Source organism: Saccostrea echinata, unplaced genomic scaffold (genome assembly GCF_033153115.1).
Source record: "Saccostrea echinata isolate AGI-Se365-2 ecotype Australia unplaced genomic scaffold, CSIRO_AGI_Sech_v1 ptg000030l, whole genome shotgun sequence".
Lineage (NCBI taxonomy): Eukaryota > Metazoa > Mollusca > Bivalvia > Ostreida > Ostreidae > Saccostrea > Saccostrea echinata.
The window spans coordinates 30,367,496-30,389,079 of NW_026889779.1; the positions used below are offsets into that span (position 1 = coordinate 30,367,496).

The 21,584-nt window shown below is 31.3% G+C and overlaps 3 protein-coding genes across 3 annotated transcripts in view; 1 reads left to right on the forward strand and 2 right to left on the reverse strand.

Moving 5' to 3' along the window:
• The first annotated feature begins 746 nt into the window (after positions 1 to 746).
• LOC133197018 (collagen alpha-1(XII) chain-like) lies at positions 747 to 13,622 on the forward strand. The gene is made up of 15 exons (XM_061332857.1): positions 747 to 791; positions 963 to 987; positions 4,384 to 4,880; positions 5,343 to 5,457; positions 5,797 to 5,841; positions 5,984 to 6,418; positions 6,548 to 6,702; positions 8,438 to 8,500; positions 8,585 to 8,612; positions 8,705 to 9,198; positions 9,380 to 9,488; positions 9,981 to 10,022; positions 11,091 to 11,525; positions 12,405 to 12,567; positions 13,451 to 13,622. Exons 1-14 carry the CDS (start codon positions 762 to 764, stop codon positions 12,551 to 12,553), a joined length of 2,622 nt encoding a protein of 873 aa, XP_061188841.1. The 5' UTR covers positions 747 to 761; the 3' UTR covers positions 12,554 to 12,567; positions 13,451 to 13,622.
• A 773-nt stretch (positions 13,623 to 14,395) lies between these two features.
• On the reverse strand, positions 14,396 to 19,144 carry LOC133196690 (uncharacterized). The gene is made up of 6 exons (XM_061332547.1): positions 19,074 to 19,144; positions 18,615 to 18,723; positions 16,257 to 16,328; positions 15,442 to 15,579; positions 15,202 to 15,234; positions 14,396 to 14,609 (listed from the first exon to the last, which is right to left on the reverse strand). Exons 1-6 carry the CDS (start codon positions 19,113 to 19,115, stop codon positions 14,572 to 14,574), a joined length of 432 nt encoding a protein of 143 aa, XP_061188531.1. The 5' UTR covers positions 19,116 to 19,144; the 3' UTR covers positions 14,396 to 14,571.
• Positions 19,145 to 19,995: 851 nt separating this feature from the next.
• LOC133197686 (collagen alpha-1(XII) chain-like) overlaps positions 19,996 to 21,584 on the reverse strand; it is a 45,058-nt gene continuing 43,469 nt past the window's right edge. The window contains exon 15 of the mRNA XM_061333823.1: positions 19,996 to 20,785. The gene's annotated coding sequence lies outside the window, so the exon portion shown is untranslated. The remainder of the gene's footprint in view (positions 20,786 to 21,584) is intronic.

Sequence of the window (21,584 nt, forward strand, 5' to 3'; positions counted from 1 at the left end):
CTTCATTGGTAGGTCATAAGAACCTCATTATTACAAATTGGATTTGGTAATAGCTACTACATAGCTTTTGATGATTTTTTGCTTGAATGTCAAATCATTTATTTGTTTCAGAGACTAACTGCATCCTAGTTTTGCTGTAGAACTTGTCAGACTTTGCGACATTTTTACTTATGCAATACAGAATTTCAGTGAAATATTGTAGCTCTAACTTTCTAAACATATTAATAGCTGAGATATTGTGAAATATACGATTTCTCTTGATATCTTGAAATTTTTAAAATTCATATATTTTGAAATATTATCTCTCAAAAGATTGATACTTTACTATACCTTACTTTTTCTTTACTATTAACTCTGTATCTAATTATTCAATAAAAAAAATAACCATTGATATATAAAAGCAGGATCCTGCGAAGTTTTTGTTTAGTTAATTTTAAAACTGTGCATATAATATTCACATCGCTGAGAAAAAAGTTTTGATATGGCGTTATTATCACTCATTTGATTGTCGCCATGATAATGAATTTTCTGAATTTTGCATTATTTTCAGATGCATATATTTTGTCTTCAAAGCATATCAAATATTATTTATTTGAATATAATGATTAAATCAGGGAGGGTTTAAGTACGCATGGGGAAAATTAGAATCAGGGAGGGGTTAAGTACTTTAGGGAACAATTAGTTACACAAGACAGGACCTGTATAATACATGTAAGCTTTATGATATCCTTGCAATTTTACTGTATGTTTGTCCAAGGAACATGACTCCTTATCCTCTTATTCTACTGAGCGTGAGTTTATATTTTAATTTTGTATATAACGGCTGATTAGAAAATGATGTATAGTGTATGGACAGGTGTGTGTAGAGTACTGCAAATACCATGTGAAAAGTAATGTCTACTTATAACAGACGATTTTATTATAGGGTATCAAAGATTAAGTCAAAACATTTCTTTTTATAGATATTAACGACATCAGATGCACAAGGTAATGTATAAATATTTGTAGAAATATAAAACAATTTTCTTAAAAGTTTGAAATTGGAATGTCTAGTACAGGTGAGGTTTCATCACTGTCAATGATATTATTTCTTATATACGTATAGAAATATAAATGTAATCGTTTCTTGATACATGAAAAATACTGGTGATTTAAAAATGAGACGGATTTAAAGAAATTGAAGTATAACAACATTTTTCAGTGAAAATTAGGGGATGGGTGAGGGGCTTTTGGATTTTTTTTTTTTTTTACGTCTAAATATACTAGATCCTATTCTTTATCGCATAAGAATGACGAAAGTAATGAATTGCATCATATCAATATGATAAGTATATTCTAAACAAAAGAACAACCTCCTTTGACAAGAGTAGTACACAATACTAAAATGATATCAGATCCATCACAAACCGATTTTTTTTTTAATTCCTATTCTTCAGTACAGGCTTTTAAACATTTTTTTTTTTTTTTTTTTTTTTTTAGAAAATAATCATTTTTCTCATGTGAATCATTCACATATTTGTAAACTTGTAATGAATAGAAAGTGTTACGTTAAAAATATGTACTTTTTATATTAAAAACATTTTTAAATGCTCGATCTATTATAATTAAAATACTCTTTTAATAACATTTTGCTTATCTTAAAATCAAAATCCTGATATATACAGCTTATTAAACGAGTGCCTCTTATTACCAGGATGGATGGTGGAAAGAAACACTCCTTAATAATCAATTACTATTCTTCTTTTTGTAAAATAAATGGGAAACTTTCAAAAGAAGAAAGTAACAGAAGAGAAACAAAAAGTTGTTTCTGTATCATTTACTTTTAATGCAAACTTTTATCTAAAATTATTTTACATTAGTGGTTAATGTTTTCGTTATTTAACATTCAGGGTTAATTTTTTACACTAAGAGCTAATATTTTACATTAATAAAACTGTGAGTTGTGAATTTATTAAAGAATTTAATGTACGTGTATGCACTTAATACGTTAAAGATTGATGAGGGATTTACAATTTTATTTCATGAATAAGGAATAAACAAAATTCATCTTGAAAGTTATTGTTTTTTTTTTCTTATAAAAAGGCTAAGATAACAAAGTGATCGATCAAAAAAAAAAAAAAAAAATCTACAAACAGATCTGTGAACAGGGCATAAAACACAGACCCCCTGAAATTTCAGAGATCGAATCAGGTGCATGGAAGGTGTAAGCATCCTCTGTTGACCGGTCACACCCGCTGTGAGCCCTATGTATTGATCAGGTAGACGAAACATTCTTTAGTCAAATTTAGCATAAAAGAATTGGTATAAAATAGATCAGCCAAAATTACGACCCAATGATAGGTTTTATATACTAACAGGATCATTATATACCACAGAATTAACGAAATGCTGACATTATACGAGAAGGTTGAAATTCCTGTAACATCAATTTATCTGTCAGTAGCCTGCCTCAGTTCAAAAATTGATCGTACTCAGAGGATGTTCTTAATTATCAAATAAGTTGGGAGATGTAAACACCATATGCAGTTGATAGCGGAATATAACTACATAAGGAAAGTTGACAATGGAAAAACTGAAGCCAACTCGTTTGTCATACAATTTACATGTAGTTGTTAGTTGGTCCTTTTCGTCTACAGTCAGTAAAACATCCAAATATGAAACAGATGTGGTAGACTTTGTGGTGTCTTAAAGTGTAGTTTTGGACAAAATTTAATTAGAACCATAAATAAAACGCTATATATAACTATGTTTTAACAACATACCTTTTATAAATAACGGTAATTAACCTAATCTACATCCCCGATCTAGCTGCAGAACTTTAGATCCCTGGTTGAGAAGATCTGGACAGACAAACCAGAGAGTTTTGTCTGTCCGAATTTTCTCAACCAGAGACCTACAGTTCCGATATACATTTTATAAAACAAATCAATGAATTTTCTTTTTTTCTGCATAATTTAAAAAATATGTATATATTCAAGGTTAGAACTATATATTTTTAGCTTCTATTTTCAGCTTTTATTCAACGGAATTTAACAAGCTAAATTCAAAAACAGTACATATTATAACCGGCATCACGAGGAATTAATTTTCCCAAAATTCTATGCAATTTACATTGCAGAATATATAAATTACACATGGACTATTTATATAGTTCTTTGGTTCTTTGTGCAGTTTTTGCCTTGCAATTAATAATTATTTCCAATGAATGAAAGAAAGCATAGTACGTCTACTTCTTATTAACTTAATGTCAGACTTCCTGAAGATTCAAAAAACCGGTTAGTTTTTCAACATTGTACGAGGGGTGATCAAAAAGTTCGCGAACTATCTCAATATTTACAAAACCACAATTCAGATCAGAATGAAATTTGACAAACATATAGTCATACACATGTTCTATAAATAGCAAATTATGTTAAATAATATTTTGCTAGGTGTTTGTGACGTCACAAAGTGAAAATGACGTCAATATATAGGTGACTTGTGACAAAAAATGGTTGACTCAGTCGTACTCGAGAAACGAAGGGCTGTGAAGTTTGACGTTATATCTTGGAAATTCCTTTGCGGTAGAATATGATAATTTGTACAAGGTTTATGAAGACAATAGACTTACCAGAAGTCCAATCATTAATTAGATTGATTATTTTAGTGAAGGCAGGGGGATGGTTAAAAATAATGTTTGTTCTGTTGCCCAGTGAAAGCAAGCCGGGGAAAAGATGTGTCCGTAGTTGAGCAATTCGTTATCAAACATCGCCAAGTTACGACTAGAAAAATAGTTGAATATCTTAACAATAATATGATTATTAAATCCCTAAAATATCGTTTACTTTAGACTTTAAACATATGAGATATGATAAAGAGAAGGCGTCCATACTTTATCCACATTGGATAAACGACGCTCCCAAGACAGAGGACTCGGGTTGTGATGGTCACCATGTTAATTCTGGGAAGGGATATCCTTATCCACCTATCCTATTGCCGAGATTTGTCAATTTCTGACAATTGGGCTGTTCTTGTTATAAAAAATAACTTACATGGTAAGAAATATAAGACTCGAAAATTTTTTTAGCTTCTGTGAACAGACCGCTACGGGGCATGTCACGTGACCGCCTTGATCACGTGATTCGCGCATGGGCAGAACAATGGCAGATGCGCATTAAAATCGGAGAGGACCACTTTAAAAAATAATAAACACTGAAACCTCATTTCATTTCTTTTGAGGAAGTTATTAAATTAGTTCGCGAACTTTTTGATCACCCCTCGTATTTTGATTCTGGGGGTTAATAGAAAAAAAGATATTCAGACAGAATTGCCGATTATTAAAAGAATCTTAACAGATTCATTCTTTTTCATAGATTTTATTAGCCATCATTTTTTTCCTTTTAGAAATGTGCAGCAAAAAGGCCGATATTGCGTTTGTAATTGACTCATCCAGAAGTATATGGAAACCAAATTTTGACACACAAGTAAAGTTCCTCTATGATATTTTGAAGATGTTCGAAATTTCACCTGCTAAAACACAGGTAGCTGCTGTATCGTTTAGTAATGTCACCAGTCCAGAATTTCTGTTTAATTCATTCAGCAGTAAAATGGAAGTTCTAGAAGCAATCAAAGACATTAAATACACAAAAGGAAGCGCTACGAGGACCTATACGGCCCTTGAATACATGAACGAGGAAATATTTAATTCAGAAAATGGCGCAAGAAATGACGCTGTTAAAATTGCTATTGTGATGACAGACGGAGAGACAAATCCGGGAGGTCATGATAATGACTTGTCACTAGAAGACGCCATCAATTGGACTCAAGATGAGGCTAAAGTGGCCAAAGATAATGGAGTTAATGTTTTTGCTATTGGAATTGGAAGCAGAATTAATGAGAAAGTTAGTGCATGTTACAAGCATAAATATTGGCATGTCTTTAAGATTATTTTTTACAACATATTATAACACACAATGCAATGTAGTGCTATGAAACAAGGATTTCTTTGTAAGATTTTCTTTCTTTTTAAATTTACAAATGAATTTATAAAGAAATGGAGACTTTCAAATTTTCTTTAATGCTTTTTTTTTTGTAAAACCAAAACAATTTCGATGCAATATAAGATATTTATACTTTATATGGTATGCCAATCCTACATGAGGCAATTCTTAGAATTTTTGTTCTCATACACAATTTTGAAGTGAATCAATGCTTAAAATGGTAGATAGATGAAGAAAATACGTTCTCAAGAAAAAATGTCATTATTTTCAAATTACATGTAATATACATTTTTAGCATGCATTGTAAAAGCGAGTTGGTGAGAAATAATTTACTGTGAATATTTAATTTATTGAAATTTTTAGGAAATAATGGGCATTGCCAGCGAACCAAAGGCAGAATTTGCAATAAAAGTAAAAACGTATGAAGAATTCAAAACGGATAAATTGAAGGAACTAGTCGCGTACAGGGCATGTTCAGGTTTGAATTTTAAATTCACTTCGAACGTAAGATATTGTAAGAAACTGCACTGATATGTAGAACTTTATTGTGAAATCACTAATTTTCTTGGGATTTTCACGGTTGTTTTGAAAGACTCAAGATACATTTTCTCCAGGAAATGTAAAATGGCAGATAAGTAATCTACACTTCCTCAAACACGAAATTAAATCCCCACCAACATTTTTCCACAAACTACGAAAATTTGGCCCATCGAAAATATGTTATTTTACATTATTGAGTCTTCGATGTGTAAAATGGTTTACTGATTAAATATTGGATAAAGATTCAAATATGATTAATTATGATTTGATATTGCAGTTGGAAAGCTGACTACAGAAAAACCATTAGAACCGCTTCAAGAACGTAAGAGATTCTTTTATCTCTGGGATTTTTGTCAAATACTGTTACAAAAACACTATATATGAAAAAAAAATCAGGTAACATGTTATATCTCAGTTATTCTGCGAATCACAAGAGTAAAAGTTTAAATATTCTTATTACGCAGAATGCTTCAGACTAGTTGCTGATGTTATATTTGCCATTGATCAATCGACCAGTATCGAATCGGAGAAGAATTTCAGTCTGGAACTGGATTTCGTGGTTAAAGTAGTGAAGAACTTTGATGTAGGCCTAGATGAGACAAGAGTTGGAGCTGTTGTTTTCAGTGACGAAGCAGATCGTGTTCTCGAACTCAAAGATGAAATGTCCAAGGGCGACGTTATCCGGCGAATCCATGACATAAAATGGGGACGGGGTAATACATTCATGGATAAAGCTTTTGTTAAGATGAGGGAAGGATTCTCGAAAGAAAATGGAGGCCGCCCAAAACAAGTTCCTCAAATAGCTGTACTTGTTACAGATGGAGTGGCGACCGATCCTTATAGAGCTTTAGCGGAGGCGAATAAGCTGAAAAGTGAAGGAGTGGAGATCTTCACAATTGGTAAAATTTATACAGTGACAGTCAGTGTAAACATAGTTTTGATCTGTGATTGTTTACTTTCTTTCAATATATTATGATTGTATGAATATTATTCTGAAACATAAAAAGATAATGATATAAATTTTAAAGGTGTGAAGAGTGCCAGATTGTCGCAGCTGAACGAATTGTCCAGCGATCCCGATTCTCAGCATGTGTTTAGTGTGGACAGTTTGGAGGCGTTGTCATCAATTGTCAGTCGACTGTCAAGTCGAGTTTGCAGCAGTATCCAAGAGAAACATCGAAGATGAGGCTGCATTGGCAGTTTTATTGAATGCTCTGCTTTTGGTTATTATAAAATAAAAGATATTGCAAATTCCATAAAATTTTAATGCAAATGTTAACAAGAGAAGGAGTTTTGTGCTTTTTTTATTTTTAAAAAGTTCTAGATAAAAGTCTTTTGCTGGGACCTTAAATTCGATATTTAGATATATCGACAAAGACGATCAATATACATTGTTTATTTTATTCTTACATTGATTCTATATATCTCACTGATTTCGGACTAAAAGATCCCACATAGTCTGACGCATTTGTTTCATATTTGGAAGTGTTTACTAGAGAGACATTGATGGTAAACTAAATTTAAAGAAAAACCTGATGAATTATCTTTTCGAACGTCAACTTCCATTATCTATGTACCAGTTTACGTTTTTAACCTGTGAATAGTGTTTATTTTTTACTTGTTTTCGCATCTTCCCAAATCAGTGGTTTCTGATCCATTCCGCTCTACATATTTATGTACAGCGGGGTGGATCAGAAATCTTTGACTTGGGAAGATGGTTGTTTAGATACACAAGAACATGTTCTAAGTACAATCTTTACACCAAGACAGCTTTTGACCAATAAGTTGTTGTTACTAGGTTATCAACAATCTCGTTTAATGTCAATATTTCGGAAACTCTCAAATCGTTACAATGATCGTTATAATGAAATGTTTGCAAATATATTTCTTGTAAGGTCAAATGTCGACGACATCTTTAATACAAATTATTTAAAAATCAATAGTTTTGTACTATTCGGTCCATCGATTACTCCGTTCACCTATCAAGACAAAGGGCTCACGGCAGATGGTCGACAGGGAATGCTTAATCCACCATTTCACATGATCCCATCTTTATTGTTTCTATAGGTCAGTTTTTGCTCTGCTCTCAATTTATGATTAAAACTGCATTTTTGAGCTTCATTTTATTAGGTTTTATATACACATTTTACAATGAATTAATATAAAATGGGTGATCTATAGCTTATACCACATTGTTTGTTCCTAATGAAAAGTGAACGACAAATTCAATTTCAATAATCAAAAAAGGGTGAGTTTTTCAGCTTGTGACCATAAAAATGGTAAGAGATATATTTACCTCAGCAGAGTTTTACATAAAATAATTAACAAGTGAGACTTATTTCACTTACTTTATGAAAAAATGTGCTGTTGAATTATTTGAAATGCATTTCTGGACAAATTATTTCATGAATTTTTACTGAATGTTGCTATGTTCAATTATTGTGAATGCATGTATTAAACGGTTTTCCGACTTTTTGATGTGATTATCTTGCTCAGTACTTGTAAATAATGTGTTTTTATGATCAGTTTTATATCGTTATGAAGTTCATCAAACATTTAGCAAAAAATCCAGAAAGAAGAATGGCACCACGTTATTGGTAATTTCTATGACTCATGGTAATGTATGAGGTTTTATTTACAACTATTGTCAAAAATAAGGGGTAACAGATTGAAAGTGATTAAATGTACTTTTAAGTAGCAATTTTCCGCAATCAAAGGCAAAGTCAATTTTCTCATTTTTTTCTTGGATTTAAAAAAAAATGAAAATGACAGTATGAAATTGGTGTGATTATGAAATATGAAATTAGTGTTAAACAACTATCAATTATTATCTCATTTCAAAATAACACGAAAGGAAATAAATTAACTCGCAAACTCCATAAAAAGCCATGTTTTTCTAAAGGTGAGCCCACACATAACGTACCCTCCAGTGTCTAGACTGCTGGATATTAACAATGTGGACGAAAACTGTGTTGGCACTGGTAAAAAGTTCTGTCTTGTTAACACTGCACATCAAATTTTCAGCCTTAGTTTTTTTTTCATATACTTCTGTTAATCTTTTACAGAGTTTCGTGGTCGGGGCATTATGTGACCGTAAGTTGTTTTTCTCTATTTATTATCCTTTTTTTTAAAAGTTTTTACCTTCATTTTAAATAAAATATAATAAGATAAAATCTTTTTTACAGATTTTTGTAGCAAGGAAGCAGACATAGCTTTTGTGATTGATTCATCCAACAGTATTTGGCCACCAAACTTTGATACGCAGGTCCACTTTCTTTATGATGTTCTTAGCCTTTTTGACATTTCTCCAACCAAAACCCAGATTGCAGCTGTGTCCTACAGTGACATCATCAAACCAGAATTTCAATTCAATACCCATAAGGACAAAGACGGCGTTCTGGGGGCAACTCAGAATATTGAACAGACAGAGGGTGGAGCAACCAGAACTTACAAGGCTTTAGAGTACATGAATGATGAAATCTTTACTTCTAAGAACGGTGCCAGGAGTGATGTAATGAAGATTGCCATAATTATGACTGATGGTGAAACAAATCCAGGCTCGGTAGATTCGTATTCACAACACGATGCGAAACAGTTGACACTCATGGAGGCTAAGCGAGCAAGAGACAATGGCATTTATGTTTTTGCTATTGGTGTCGGGGGTAAAGTTGTTGATGAGGTAAAGGGCATAACGCAATCAATTTGATTTTTTGAAATGAATGTTCCTTATCCAGTTTTTTTTTTACATTCAAATAAATGTCTTTTTAAATTCTGTGTTGCTTAAGTGTTTCAAAACAGAAACAATGAGATTATGGACTATTTTATGTTATACTGAGTTAAAACAATACTTGGTGTTTCAGGAACTCTATGGAATGGCCAGTGAACCCGATTCTGTCATCAAAGTTCCGACATACGGAGAATTTAAAACGGATAAGCTGAAGGACATGTTGGCAAAGAAAACCTGTGACGGTACTGAGATTTCTGTTATAAATTTATATGATAGTTCATTTAAAAGAAATATGCGATCAAATATAACATTATCCAAACTGTGAGTAAAATACATTGTTAAATGATTTACAAAATCCGTTAAAGGATACATATGTTAAGCAATTATGAGGGACATATTTTACAAACACTTTAAAGACAAGTAGTATCGATAGGGTACCCTCCGAATTTTTTGGAGAGTGGTGGTCTAATGATGTTAATATGGTATGGGAATTTTCACTGAAAGACCCCCCCCTCTCTTTTTTGTCTGTCAATAATTTTATGCCTGCCCATCCACTTCCACTTTGAAAAACGATGCTACGTGACTGTTTAAACCTCTCGGACAATGTTGATTTCGTTAATGAATGATATCTAATATTATTAGAAATATTCTCTTCAAGTATATTGATTGTCCGAGTTATTCAAGTGAAACTTAAATCAAAATACTCCTAATCATAAAAAAAATTCTCGTTTTAGTTGGAGAGACAACAACTGTGAAACCAAATAAACCTGAGGAAGGTAAGAACAGTGTTTTTCAGTACAAATAAATTCTTACTTGATATATGTGATTACCGGTTAGATTACTTTCTTACCATATATGTATACCAGAATTTGCAGTTTCTTTCTGAGAGACTTTTATTAAAAATGATCGCTACAATCTCCTCAGTTTCTTACTGAGAGATTTTTTTTTTTATAAACGATCGCTACAATCTCTTCGTGAAAGTTAATGTTGTTTTGGATTGCTGAAATTTTAATATTCCAATTTTTATGAACATAGGCCTATTATCATTATTATTTGAAAAACAGAAATGTATGATTATACTTTTCTTTTTGTGTCTATGTAGGTTTTTTTCACTCCTTTTGCAACTTTTTTTTTTGATTCGTAAATTAACATTCCATGCATAAATACTGTTTCAAACAAGATTCATATAATTCGAATTAATGAAGGATTTAAAGGAATTTAACTTGTTGAAGACTGAGTCCTTGAATTACAAACACATTTTTCAAATAGATTTTTTTTTATTAAAAGACAAAATCTAATTCATATACATTACTTGCGAATATTTTTCGCCGGGGATTATTTATTTCATTACGTATTCGGGTAAAATATTTCCTCAGTTGCGAAACTTAGTTCTCGCAGAATTTTTATTACATGTACTTTATAGTAAATGAAAATATTCGATGTCGTTTCTACTGTCATTATAATTCTTCTCTAAATGGTTGATTGTGAGTGTTTTAAAAATGAAGAGATTATTTCCAGGACTTTCACAAATTGCGAATAAAAAATGACGCGATTAGTAGTTGGTTTACAGTAAATGGATGCATTAATATTTTTAAATAGTTCCATTTTGTATTGAGTCGTGATACTTCTTCCAAGCATTAAACTCCTTTTTGTCATTTATCTAATAAATCTCATCTGTCAAAAGGAGATTCAGGGTAAATAAGACTACGCTCAAATTATAAGCTTAAAAACAAATCAATATTGATATTCAATTTTTAAATAGTGGTGAGCATTTTTAAATTTTGAAAATTTGGGTAAGTCTCTGTAAGAATCATCAGTTGTACCTTTTTTATCTTTTTTATCAGAATGTTTCAAGCATGTTGCTGATGTCATATTTGCCATCGACCAATCAACAAGCATCGGGTCACCGAAGAACTTCAGCATTGAACTAGATTTCGTAAATGACCTGGTGGAGAAATTTGACATTGCTGAAGATGAAACGAGGGTAGGTGCTGTCGTGTTCAGCACTGGCGCTTCACGTTTTTTGGAACTAAGAGATGGAGTAGATAAAACTCTTGTCCTTAATAGAATCCATGGTAGAAACTGGGAACGAGGAAACACTAATATGCATCTGGCCTTCCAAAAGATGCAGGAAGGATTCCTTCCCGCCAAAGGAGGTCGACCACGCCTTGTTCCCCAAATTGCAGTGATGGTTACTGATGGAGAAGCAACTAATCCATTCAAAGCGAGGGATGAAGCCGCCAAATTAAGGAAAAGCGGTGTTCTGATCTTTGCAATAGGTAAAAAAATAAATTATTTCTCGTTTTGTTTTTATGTCATAAATTGCTTGTTTAATACGTCGAATTGCTCTTCCTACAGCAAAAATTCTGTATTATAGACAACTGGGAAGGAGAAAAAAATATGAAACGTCCAATGTAATTAAAGTCGATGAATATTTCTTTTTCTTGTATTCATTAATGAATATATCTAAAAGAGTTTTTTTTTTGAAAGTCACTAAATATAGTAATATTTTTTCTTTATATGTTTACTAAATGATCGAGTTAAAAATATGGGGCAAATAAGCAAATCTTAGGACAAGTATGCATTTTACCGGCAGTAATTGTACTGTATCGTCAACCCTTCCATTGCTAAAGATTATAATTGATATTCGTGTTTTACATATATGTTACTGAACTGTAAGCACTTACTGTATGCTAGTATTCTAGAATAATTTTAGCATTATTTTCCCCACGATTTTCAAAATTTGTACTCTATCATCGCGTCTATTTTCAAAAGCGTAATTTTCGATTGCAATAACCAAATTGATTTTCATAATACATGCAGATACCCCTGCAATAAAGATTACACCCCAGACTTTTTAATAGAAGCCTCTTTTTAACAATGCACTTAAAACTTTTTAACAGATTTCTCTTGTAAACAATAACTATATAACATTCAAACTATCTAATAGATATCAATGATGAACAACACACTTCACACTTTTTAATAAACAACAATTAACTTGCAAGTAAAATATTGCTTACAAAAAATATTACAAAATAAATAATTTATATATATATATATATATATATATATATATATATATATATATATATATATATATATATATATATATATATATATATATATATATTTCTTTTATATTTATCGACTTTAAGGTGTGATGGGGGCCAATCGAACGGAATTGGAGACTTATGCTAGTAGCCCAGATAATGTTTACTATGTCAACAATCTTCAGGCCCTGAGAAGCATTTCCAGTGAGCTCTCGACCAGAGTTTGTGAACAAAGGATTGTATCACTATCGTGAATGCAACATAAAAAGTAAATATTATTATCATGAAAGTCATAGCTGAGTAGCGATAACATCTTGAAGATTAATTTAGATATTATTCTAATAAAAACAAATTAACATTGATTTCATTGCAGATATGAAATTTACACAATTATTAGAAGCACATTTATTGAATAAAAGCCCATTGAACTCCACATTTTCCTTCACATTTTAGCTCTACTGGTCAGAGACCAAAAGAGCTTGAACAATGGTAAAGTGTCTGTTGTTCTGGTTGGCTCTGTAAACATTTTTTTAAACGCTACGCCTCCTACAGTTTTGGACCAATTTCAATAAGACTTGGTACACAAGTAGATTATACTAAGATACATAATTCGGATCGTCGGTTTTTGATTTCAACAAACGTTGTTTCCATGATTACTTAACGTAAAAATGTCTTTGAAATTATTTTTAAACTCTACTCATCTTAAAGTTTTGGCCTAACTTCAATTCGACTTGGTATACAAGTAAACTATTCTAAGAAACCTAATTTTGTTATGGTTTTTTGATTTGAACAAACAGTGTTACCATGGTTACTAAAATAAAAATTTCCTTGAAATTCTTTCAAAATGCTTCTCTTCCTACAGTTCTTGTTCAATGTCAATGAATTTGTACACAAGTAGACTATACAAAGATACTATATTCTTTTCATCAGTTTTTTATTTCAACAAATGATGTTAGCTTGAAATTCGTTTAAAATACACTTCTCCTATAGTTTTGGTCTGATTAGACCATTTACACAGGTAGACTATACTAGGATACATCCTTCTTTATGATACCAGTAGAGCTATAACTACTAACCAGAAATCTCTAACGTGGCTATCCTGAGATATCACAATTTAAGGTGTTCAAATCTTTTTTTTCTTATTTTAATAGGAAAGATGAATGTCTCAGAGGATATCTGTGAATCAGAACCATGTAGTAATTACCATAAACACGTGCAGAAATTAATTGTTTTTGTTTATCCTGCTCCAACTTGTCAAGATGCAAATTGATAGATGGCATTCATTGTTGACAGACTTAGATAATATAAAGATATTTCAAACAACTTTTCCTTGTTTATTTTATTAAAAATGGACAATGTAAAGAATTTCCAATATACAGATGATCCGATATTTATTTATTATGTTGGTTTTTTATAGAATACAGCCTTTTAGAAATAATTCAAAAAGAAAGAAAATTTTTCTAATTTTTACAAGTTTACAAGTATATGATGCGAGGACATGTGTCTTTCAAAATTTTCAAATGGGAAGCTTATGGAGAAAACATTTCTTTTCATATATTAGCTCCTCTGTTCGAATATGGACAAGACGCACAGTGATGATTGTTACCTTTAAATCTGTAAATAAGGAGACACATATATGAGGAGTTTTTTTCCTATAGACTTGAAAGGGTGAAAATAACACGGAGCGAAAATAACCCTGTATACAGTATATATATATATATATATATATATATATATATATATATATATATATATATATATATATATATATATATATATATATATATATATATATATACTTCCTTTGCTGAAAATGGTTATATCCTACTGTTGTTAAAGTATTTATACATGTATGCCTTGGAAAATTGCTCATGTATGTATACTTTTCCGTTGCTGAGTGTGTTTCACTCAAGTAGTTGGAGAGGTCTTCATATATATTTAATTAATACTAAATACATTCAGAATACAAATGGAGATAATTTGATTCAGCAAAACAATATGAGATTATAGTGATTCGAAAGCTTAGATGCTCAAAGACAAATCCAGCTATTAAAATTATATGTCTTTTGCAAATTAAGTCGAATTTTAAGCAGAAGGAATGTAAAAAATTGTTTAATTTTAAAGACAATTATAAGTTTCAGTATGGTATATTTATTACAAAATACTGTTGCTTCTTCCGTCTTCTTCCTTTTGGTCACTCACAACTTTGACTTTGTACAACATCAATGTCATCAGATAAAATTCTTCTTTTCTTAAATTCACCTAAAATTTATTATCTCCAAATGGGCGGTGGGCCTGTAGGATCTGTAGCTATAATTTAAACAAATGTATCTCATATAAAACAAAATTCATTATTTTTATTATCCTTTGCATTATATAATTCCAAAGCAAAATTACGATGGAATTATTTGGCAACCAACACCAATTTAGACATCCACCTGCACTTTAAATTTATATGGAGGTTACTCGTATAGCAAAACTTTAATGAATTGTGAAGTATCTCATATAATATAACAAAAGAAATTAACCCAATATGATACATCTCATATGGCAAAAATTTTATCAAATATGGTATATCTCGAATAGTAAAAATTAATAAAATATTATGTATCCTATGTGCTAGTTGTTAAAATTCAATCACATATAATATATATCAAACCTTATATATTGCAATAAAATGGAGTACCCTTATTGAATTTATTTTAAGTTTAGAATCGTAAGTCATATTAAACCTAACACGGATTTCAGCCTGACATCATATTGTTTTGTATATAATGTAGAACATGCATCAATCAATACAATTTTAAGATCAATTATTAAATTAAAATTATGTAAACATAAAAATAATAGTGAGTGTGCAGCCAGTTCAGAGAGAGAGAGAGAGAGAGAGAGAGAGACTTACGAGGATGATTTTTCAGTCGTGGGTCTATAGGAGCTACAATAATTATTTACGTAATATTATAAAGAATGAATGTTATGACAGTCAAGGATATTTCCCATTTTACAAATATTTACTTGAAGAAGAATAGTACCTTTTAAACCATTTTCACTCTAATGCCATTTAACTCAAAAGAACAATTACATGAGATAAGAAAAAGATAAAATTAAACTTAAAAAAAAACAAAATATTTCATTTTTTTACGATTGTGAATGTGCGGATAAGGTTTTTCTCCTGGAGCGTGTGGTGGTTCAACTTCCCCTGGCGGGAATCCTCTATCACCAGGAGGTCGTGGGATGTAATCACTGAATGGCAGAAAGGAAGGTGGTTGTGGTACTTCAACTAAAACAAGTGTAAACATGTATACCGGTTTGTATGTTGTTGTTTTTTTCTCAGACTAAACATTTTTATTAGAATGCAGTAATTTAAAACAATTCATCGTGTGAAGAAAATGACGAACTGACAGCAATTATTATAAAAGTCCTTAATACTGAAAGCTCCGATCTTTCAAATGGTGAAAGAACTTCATTTCTACAACGAATTTCGTGGAGGATTATGCCAGACGATGGGCTAAGATAAAGGGGAAGACCTGGACACTTTATCAGAATGGATAAAATCTTTTAGAAGTATATAAAAGAATCAGGTTCGTTTTGATGTCATTGATTTTGGTAAAATTTTGTAAATACAACATATCGTTGAGTTGTATATTGTCTGATATGTTTGGGTCATTGCTTCCAGACTAAATTTGACTACGGGGTACTCCATCTACCTGATCAATATATAGGGCCTACTGGGGATGTGACCGGTCGACAGGGGATGTTTACTCCTCCTAGGCACCTGATCCCACCTCTGGTGTTACCGGGGGTCCGTGTTTTTGCTCTGTTCACGATTCGTTTTGTTATCTGGTTTTATGAGATTGATCACTGTTTGTTTTCATCTTTTACATACCCGTAAATGTTATTTATGGCGAGAAGAGAGTAAAATCAAGTCCATGAAGCAAATACTAAATTGAACATTACCTTTACCCCTTGCATGTGCTGGACTGAAACAAATTCTGTTTGAGTGACCAAATCCTGGGGTCTCTACATGTCCTGTTAATTAGATACGATAAGTTTTTCTTCCTATTTTCATTAAGTCATTGTAAAAAAAAAAAAAATGAACGTAGAACGTTTTGAAAAAAAAACGTGAAGAAATTGGATCTGCATTAATTTAAATATGCAAAATAAAGATAAAATTCTCTGCTTCGTCCTTTTTTTAATTTACGAAATATGATTTTTTTTTTCAAACCATCAAAATTAATGTCAACTGTTTTCATTTTTACCATGAAAATTGAAAAGAAATTATTCTATTCAAACACTCTTCACACTGGCGGATTTAAGGGGGGCGTGGGGGGCGCACGCCCCCCCTAAAATTTTCAAAGTATGACATGACTAATATTAATAATGCCATACTTCGGTTTTATAATTAATGGTCAATTAAAAAATGGTAATTTTATTTAATGACCAAGTATCGTTTTTTTTTTAAAATCAAGTCTGAAAACCTTGCATTCCCTAGGCTATGAATATTATCTCATAATTATTCAAACCGGAAAACGTCTACCGATTTCGTTTGAAGGGTAGACTGCACTTGTCAATTTCCTATCATGATGCAAGGAAAAATACTGCAATATCTAAAGGCTGGTCGAAGGTAAATAAATGAATTTAAAATCAGACGGTCTACGTTACAAACCCGTCCACTGATTGATGTATTTATTTATCAAATGGTGTAACTATGCAGTAATTTACTTACATGGATACAAACTTTCTTAATTACACACATCTCATAATCTTTCCATATAAATGGATTTAAATAAATTTAACGTCAGGATATAGGTTAGGATGGTGTAACTTCGACCACCTGGTTAATTTCGACCGTTCATAAATACCTCAAAATAATTTGTTTATAACCCATTATAGTGTACACATCTATTTTATGCAGAAAGAAAATGTATTTTTCATATACAAATCAATGTCGATAATAATAGGCGAAATTAATTTCTTCACTGGAAAATTACATCCAAGAAGAAACTTTATCGCCCGAAAAATTACGGACGAGTATTTTTAAACCATTGCGGGGAATTATCAGTTAATCACCTCTGAAAATATCTTGTATATATAGAAAGACACAGTGGATATTCCTGGCGTGAAATTTATCAACTATATTTAATTTGCAACTTAAATTCATACCTTTTTAATTTATAGTATTTAGTTTTCACAAATAAAATGCAAATCAGCTGAACAGAAATCGGTCGAAGAATACGGCTCAGCGGGTAACCTAGTTCCACCAATGAAAATGACGCAATGCTATTTGTTACCAGAAAAAAAAAATCATGACCACCGTCCGTATTAAAAAATTATTAGGACAAGTATTATGTACAAGAATACTCCGTAGAAACTAGTTCTATAACAGTGACAAAATCATCTGTTCTGTTTACATGCGGTTTAGATATACATTTGTAGCATGCCTTGACAAATCGGTAAATCAGTCTCTAGACACCTGGTGCACTTAATGTCTTCAAATTAGGTACATTTTGAAAATAACTTCTTTTTTGTCAGCATTTTTTCACAATCTTTCATGTTTTACAACAGAATAATTTAAATTAATATATTTATATATTTTTGAATTAGAGATGACGCGAATAATTTCGTTTATATTTGCACATCGATCGAAAATACCCCGTGTGCGGTCAAAGTTACCCAACACACATATCTTGTAAATCGAACACATTTATTTTATATCATGACGAATAATACATATAATACAATGTAATCTGAACAATAAAAGGTATTCCAAAGCAAAATGGATCCAGTAAACTTGAGCGTAATACATGTAATAGGCAGTGACATACTTGAACAAATCTAAATATAAAAAAAAAATAATCGGTCGAAATTACACCACGGTACTTTGAAAAACATTCTGTGACTTCTTGTATATCTAGGTAAAATGCTATTTTTAAAATCTGATCTTGTTTGTTCGTTGTTTTTTTGGTTGTTTTTTTTTTTTGTGTTTGATTTTTTTCTTTTAAAAAGTGAAATATCATAGTGTACATAACTAATCAATACCACTATTTCTGTGCCAGGTTTTACTCTTAAAACTCACGAAAAACCAGGAGCTTCCGGGGGCTTCGCCCCCTGGGCCCCCACCAGGGCTTCGCCCTGCACCCACTGGGGGCCTTAAGGCGGCCCCCAGACCCCCTGCCTGAACGAAATTATCCACGCCCCCCCTAATCAGAAATCCTGTATCCGCCCATGCTTCATTCAATCTAAATAAATGTCAGTTTGGCCGCTTATTTCTTATTCAAATACATTATTTGTATGGACAACACGAACAATACTTACCTGGGGGACAAGGGGGGCCGGGGATTGTTGGAAAACCTTCGGGGTCTTGGAAGCCAATATCTCTCATTTTTAACCGAGATCCCCTCCTCTTGGCGAGCGCAAGTACTAACTGAGGATGGCAATGTATATTAGTAAGTGTGACGTGTGAGCACTAATTTATAATTAAGCAAATAACAAACTTTAAACAAGAAAATTAAAGTATAAAAAAGAAAACAAATATAAGCAAACAAACAAATAAACAAAACCACAAAGTAATTTGAAATGATATGGGATTCCTTCAATCTTTGTTATCACTAAGTATCGACAATATCAACGATTTAACATCAACAGTGGAATTTTTTTTTCTAGAGAATATGTATAACTTAACAAAATATTCTTAAGAAAGAAAGGTACTAAAAGTAAATGTAAAAGGAGTTGCTGAAGATACATAGAGTTAGAAATCGGAGGATAAATACTTACAAAGACCAGGATAAACACGCAAAAGATTTTGAATTGCTTCATCTTTGTACATCTGTTGCATGTCCTAACGATTTATATAAGCTGGAATCACCTTTTATTTCAATTTTATATTTTTGATAGTTTTGAAAGGTCGTGAGAATATGTTGTTATGTCTGAATAGTATGATCATTATCAACAGACAATGCATTTAAACTCATTAAATACAGAGCTGTACGTGTGCAATCGCCCATAAACGTGTCTATTAGGAAATTCGAAAACAACATTTTCCGAGTCATTTCACCCAAATATATATTGTAAATGCTCTGTTATAAAACCCAAAATATCTATCATGAATATATTTCGGACATGTACATATTTTATGGAGTTTTGGCAACTAAAAATGTTTTTCGTCTACTAAATATTTGACAAAATAAGAGGCCTATGGGCTTTAAGATCACCTAAGAATCATGTTCAACATTCTGTATATAACAAAACTGAATATTTATTTGATAAAATAAGAGAACCTTTGGCCATGAAGAATCATGTCGTTATAACTCCATAAACCCAATTCCTCTCAAAAGGTGCACAGATTTGGTTAATCTCTCGCTTTGAGAAATATAATACATATTATGTGCCCTGTTAAGGAGCATATAAAGGAAACGTATTTAAGAAGGATGATTAATATAAGTTATAGCCTAAATTTAAAATCTTCAAAAATGAAACAATACAAAATTATGGCTACCATTATTTTCCTTTTTATTTTACAAAAAATAATTTTAAGTAACGTTCAAAATTGTACAATAATATCTCCAAATATGGGGAAAGTTTTACACTTTATTTGTCGTTCGTGATTGCTATATGACAATGTTTCATCTCTTCTTCACCACGAGGTCCCACAGGAATCAGAATTTTTAATATAAGTGAATTAAAAACAAAAATAATATTACATTTTTTGTAAATAATCATTTATTGGTAAATATTTTACAAACATACAGGTAAACTACAACACTGCTTGGGTTACACATACAACATGCGCATTCAACCACGAAATAAAATTATACACAAAATATCTTTAAAAAAATCTCATTTGATGAATTCTCGTAAACATATAAAACAAAATACCAGTCAGATATTGTCATTATTTAATTTTTAATGGAATGTATAGTTTACAACATTTAACTTTGAATTGTATCAAATTTACTTAAGCTCTCAACTTAAATTATTTTCAAGTCGTCTGTTGTATAAAAAAGCAGCTTTGGTTGTAAAACTGGTTACAGAATGTGAATATTAATAGAATAATGTCGACTACATCTGTCAAGACTGTTATAATACTATCAACAAATATTAGAATATGTATTCTTTGACAACAATCCCGTGTAGTATTTTGATAAGTTGTAAAGCCGTATCGTAATGTAGACCATTCTTAGAATTAATTAAACAAACTATATTTGCCTACACTTTAAGTCAATGGTTCTTCTGGTAGTTCATGCGGATGAAAATACATAACTTTATTATCAATGAATATAACAATCTTGGAGCACACTAAAGATGATATATCTTTACTCGATATCATGTCGCTGTGGCCAATTCTATTCAAATAATATGTGATAGGAGCATTTGACTAATCAGAGTATGCATATATATCACGTGACTTTCTCCACCAGTCTCGTTGTTGGTATATCAGTAATACTTGTAACTTGATTTGATAGAGCTGTACAACACGCATCTATAATCTAAAATAGAAAAAAAACATTTTTTTTCTAAAATAGATTTGTTTCCCTAAAAAACAAGTTTTCATTATAAAAACAGATATATAGGCATTTTCTTTCATCGATATTTTGCTACATGTACTCCTTTAAAACAAACATTGACTCGAGATCATTCTTCTGAGCTATGGCACCAATAGACTCCCATTCCAATTCTTTCCACTCAAGAGTTGCAAAGTTGAAGCTTGATTTCAACAGCTCATTGACTTAAACCTTGAACTTCTTGATTATCTGACCTTGAAATAAAATCCTAACATAACCTTAGGCTGTGAGCAATAACAAATACAAAAAAGTTGTTTTTTATAAGAATGGATCTAAGATTACGATATTTACAGTATAGTAACGAGCAGAAAAACAGACAGAATCTGCAGTAAATTCAATGTCTTCCCTTATTGTGGAGAGACATAAATATACTGCTACGTCAATAAACGGAAATTTTTGCTCCATTTCTATTATCTATCTGTCTATCTATTTAGAAATTGGGTTGTTTCTTATTATATTGCTTAACATGCGTAAAAATGCAAAGTATAACTAAAGCTAGTCTCTACAATTGTTAACTCTTTTTTTGTTTTGTTTTCTATTTTTATTTCTTTTTAAATTTTTTTGGATATAACCATGACTATATGTGTACCGTACGGATAGCAATAGGTCATTTGAGCGACGCAAGTGTCCTATAAAAGTCGTAAAAAAGACATATATGTATCGCTTTGTAGTCTGTAAATTTTATCTACTTATTTCTGGTTTCTACAACTCTTTAAATTCAGTT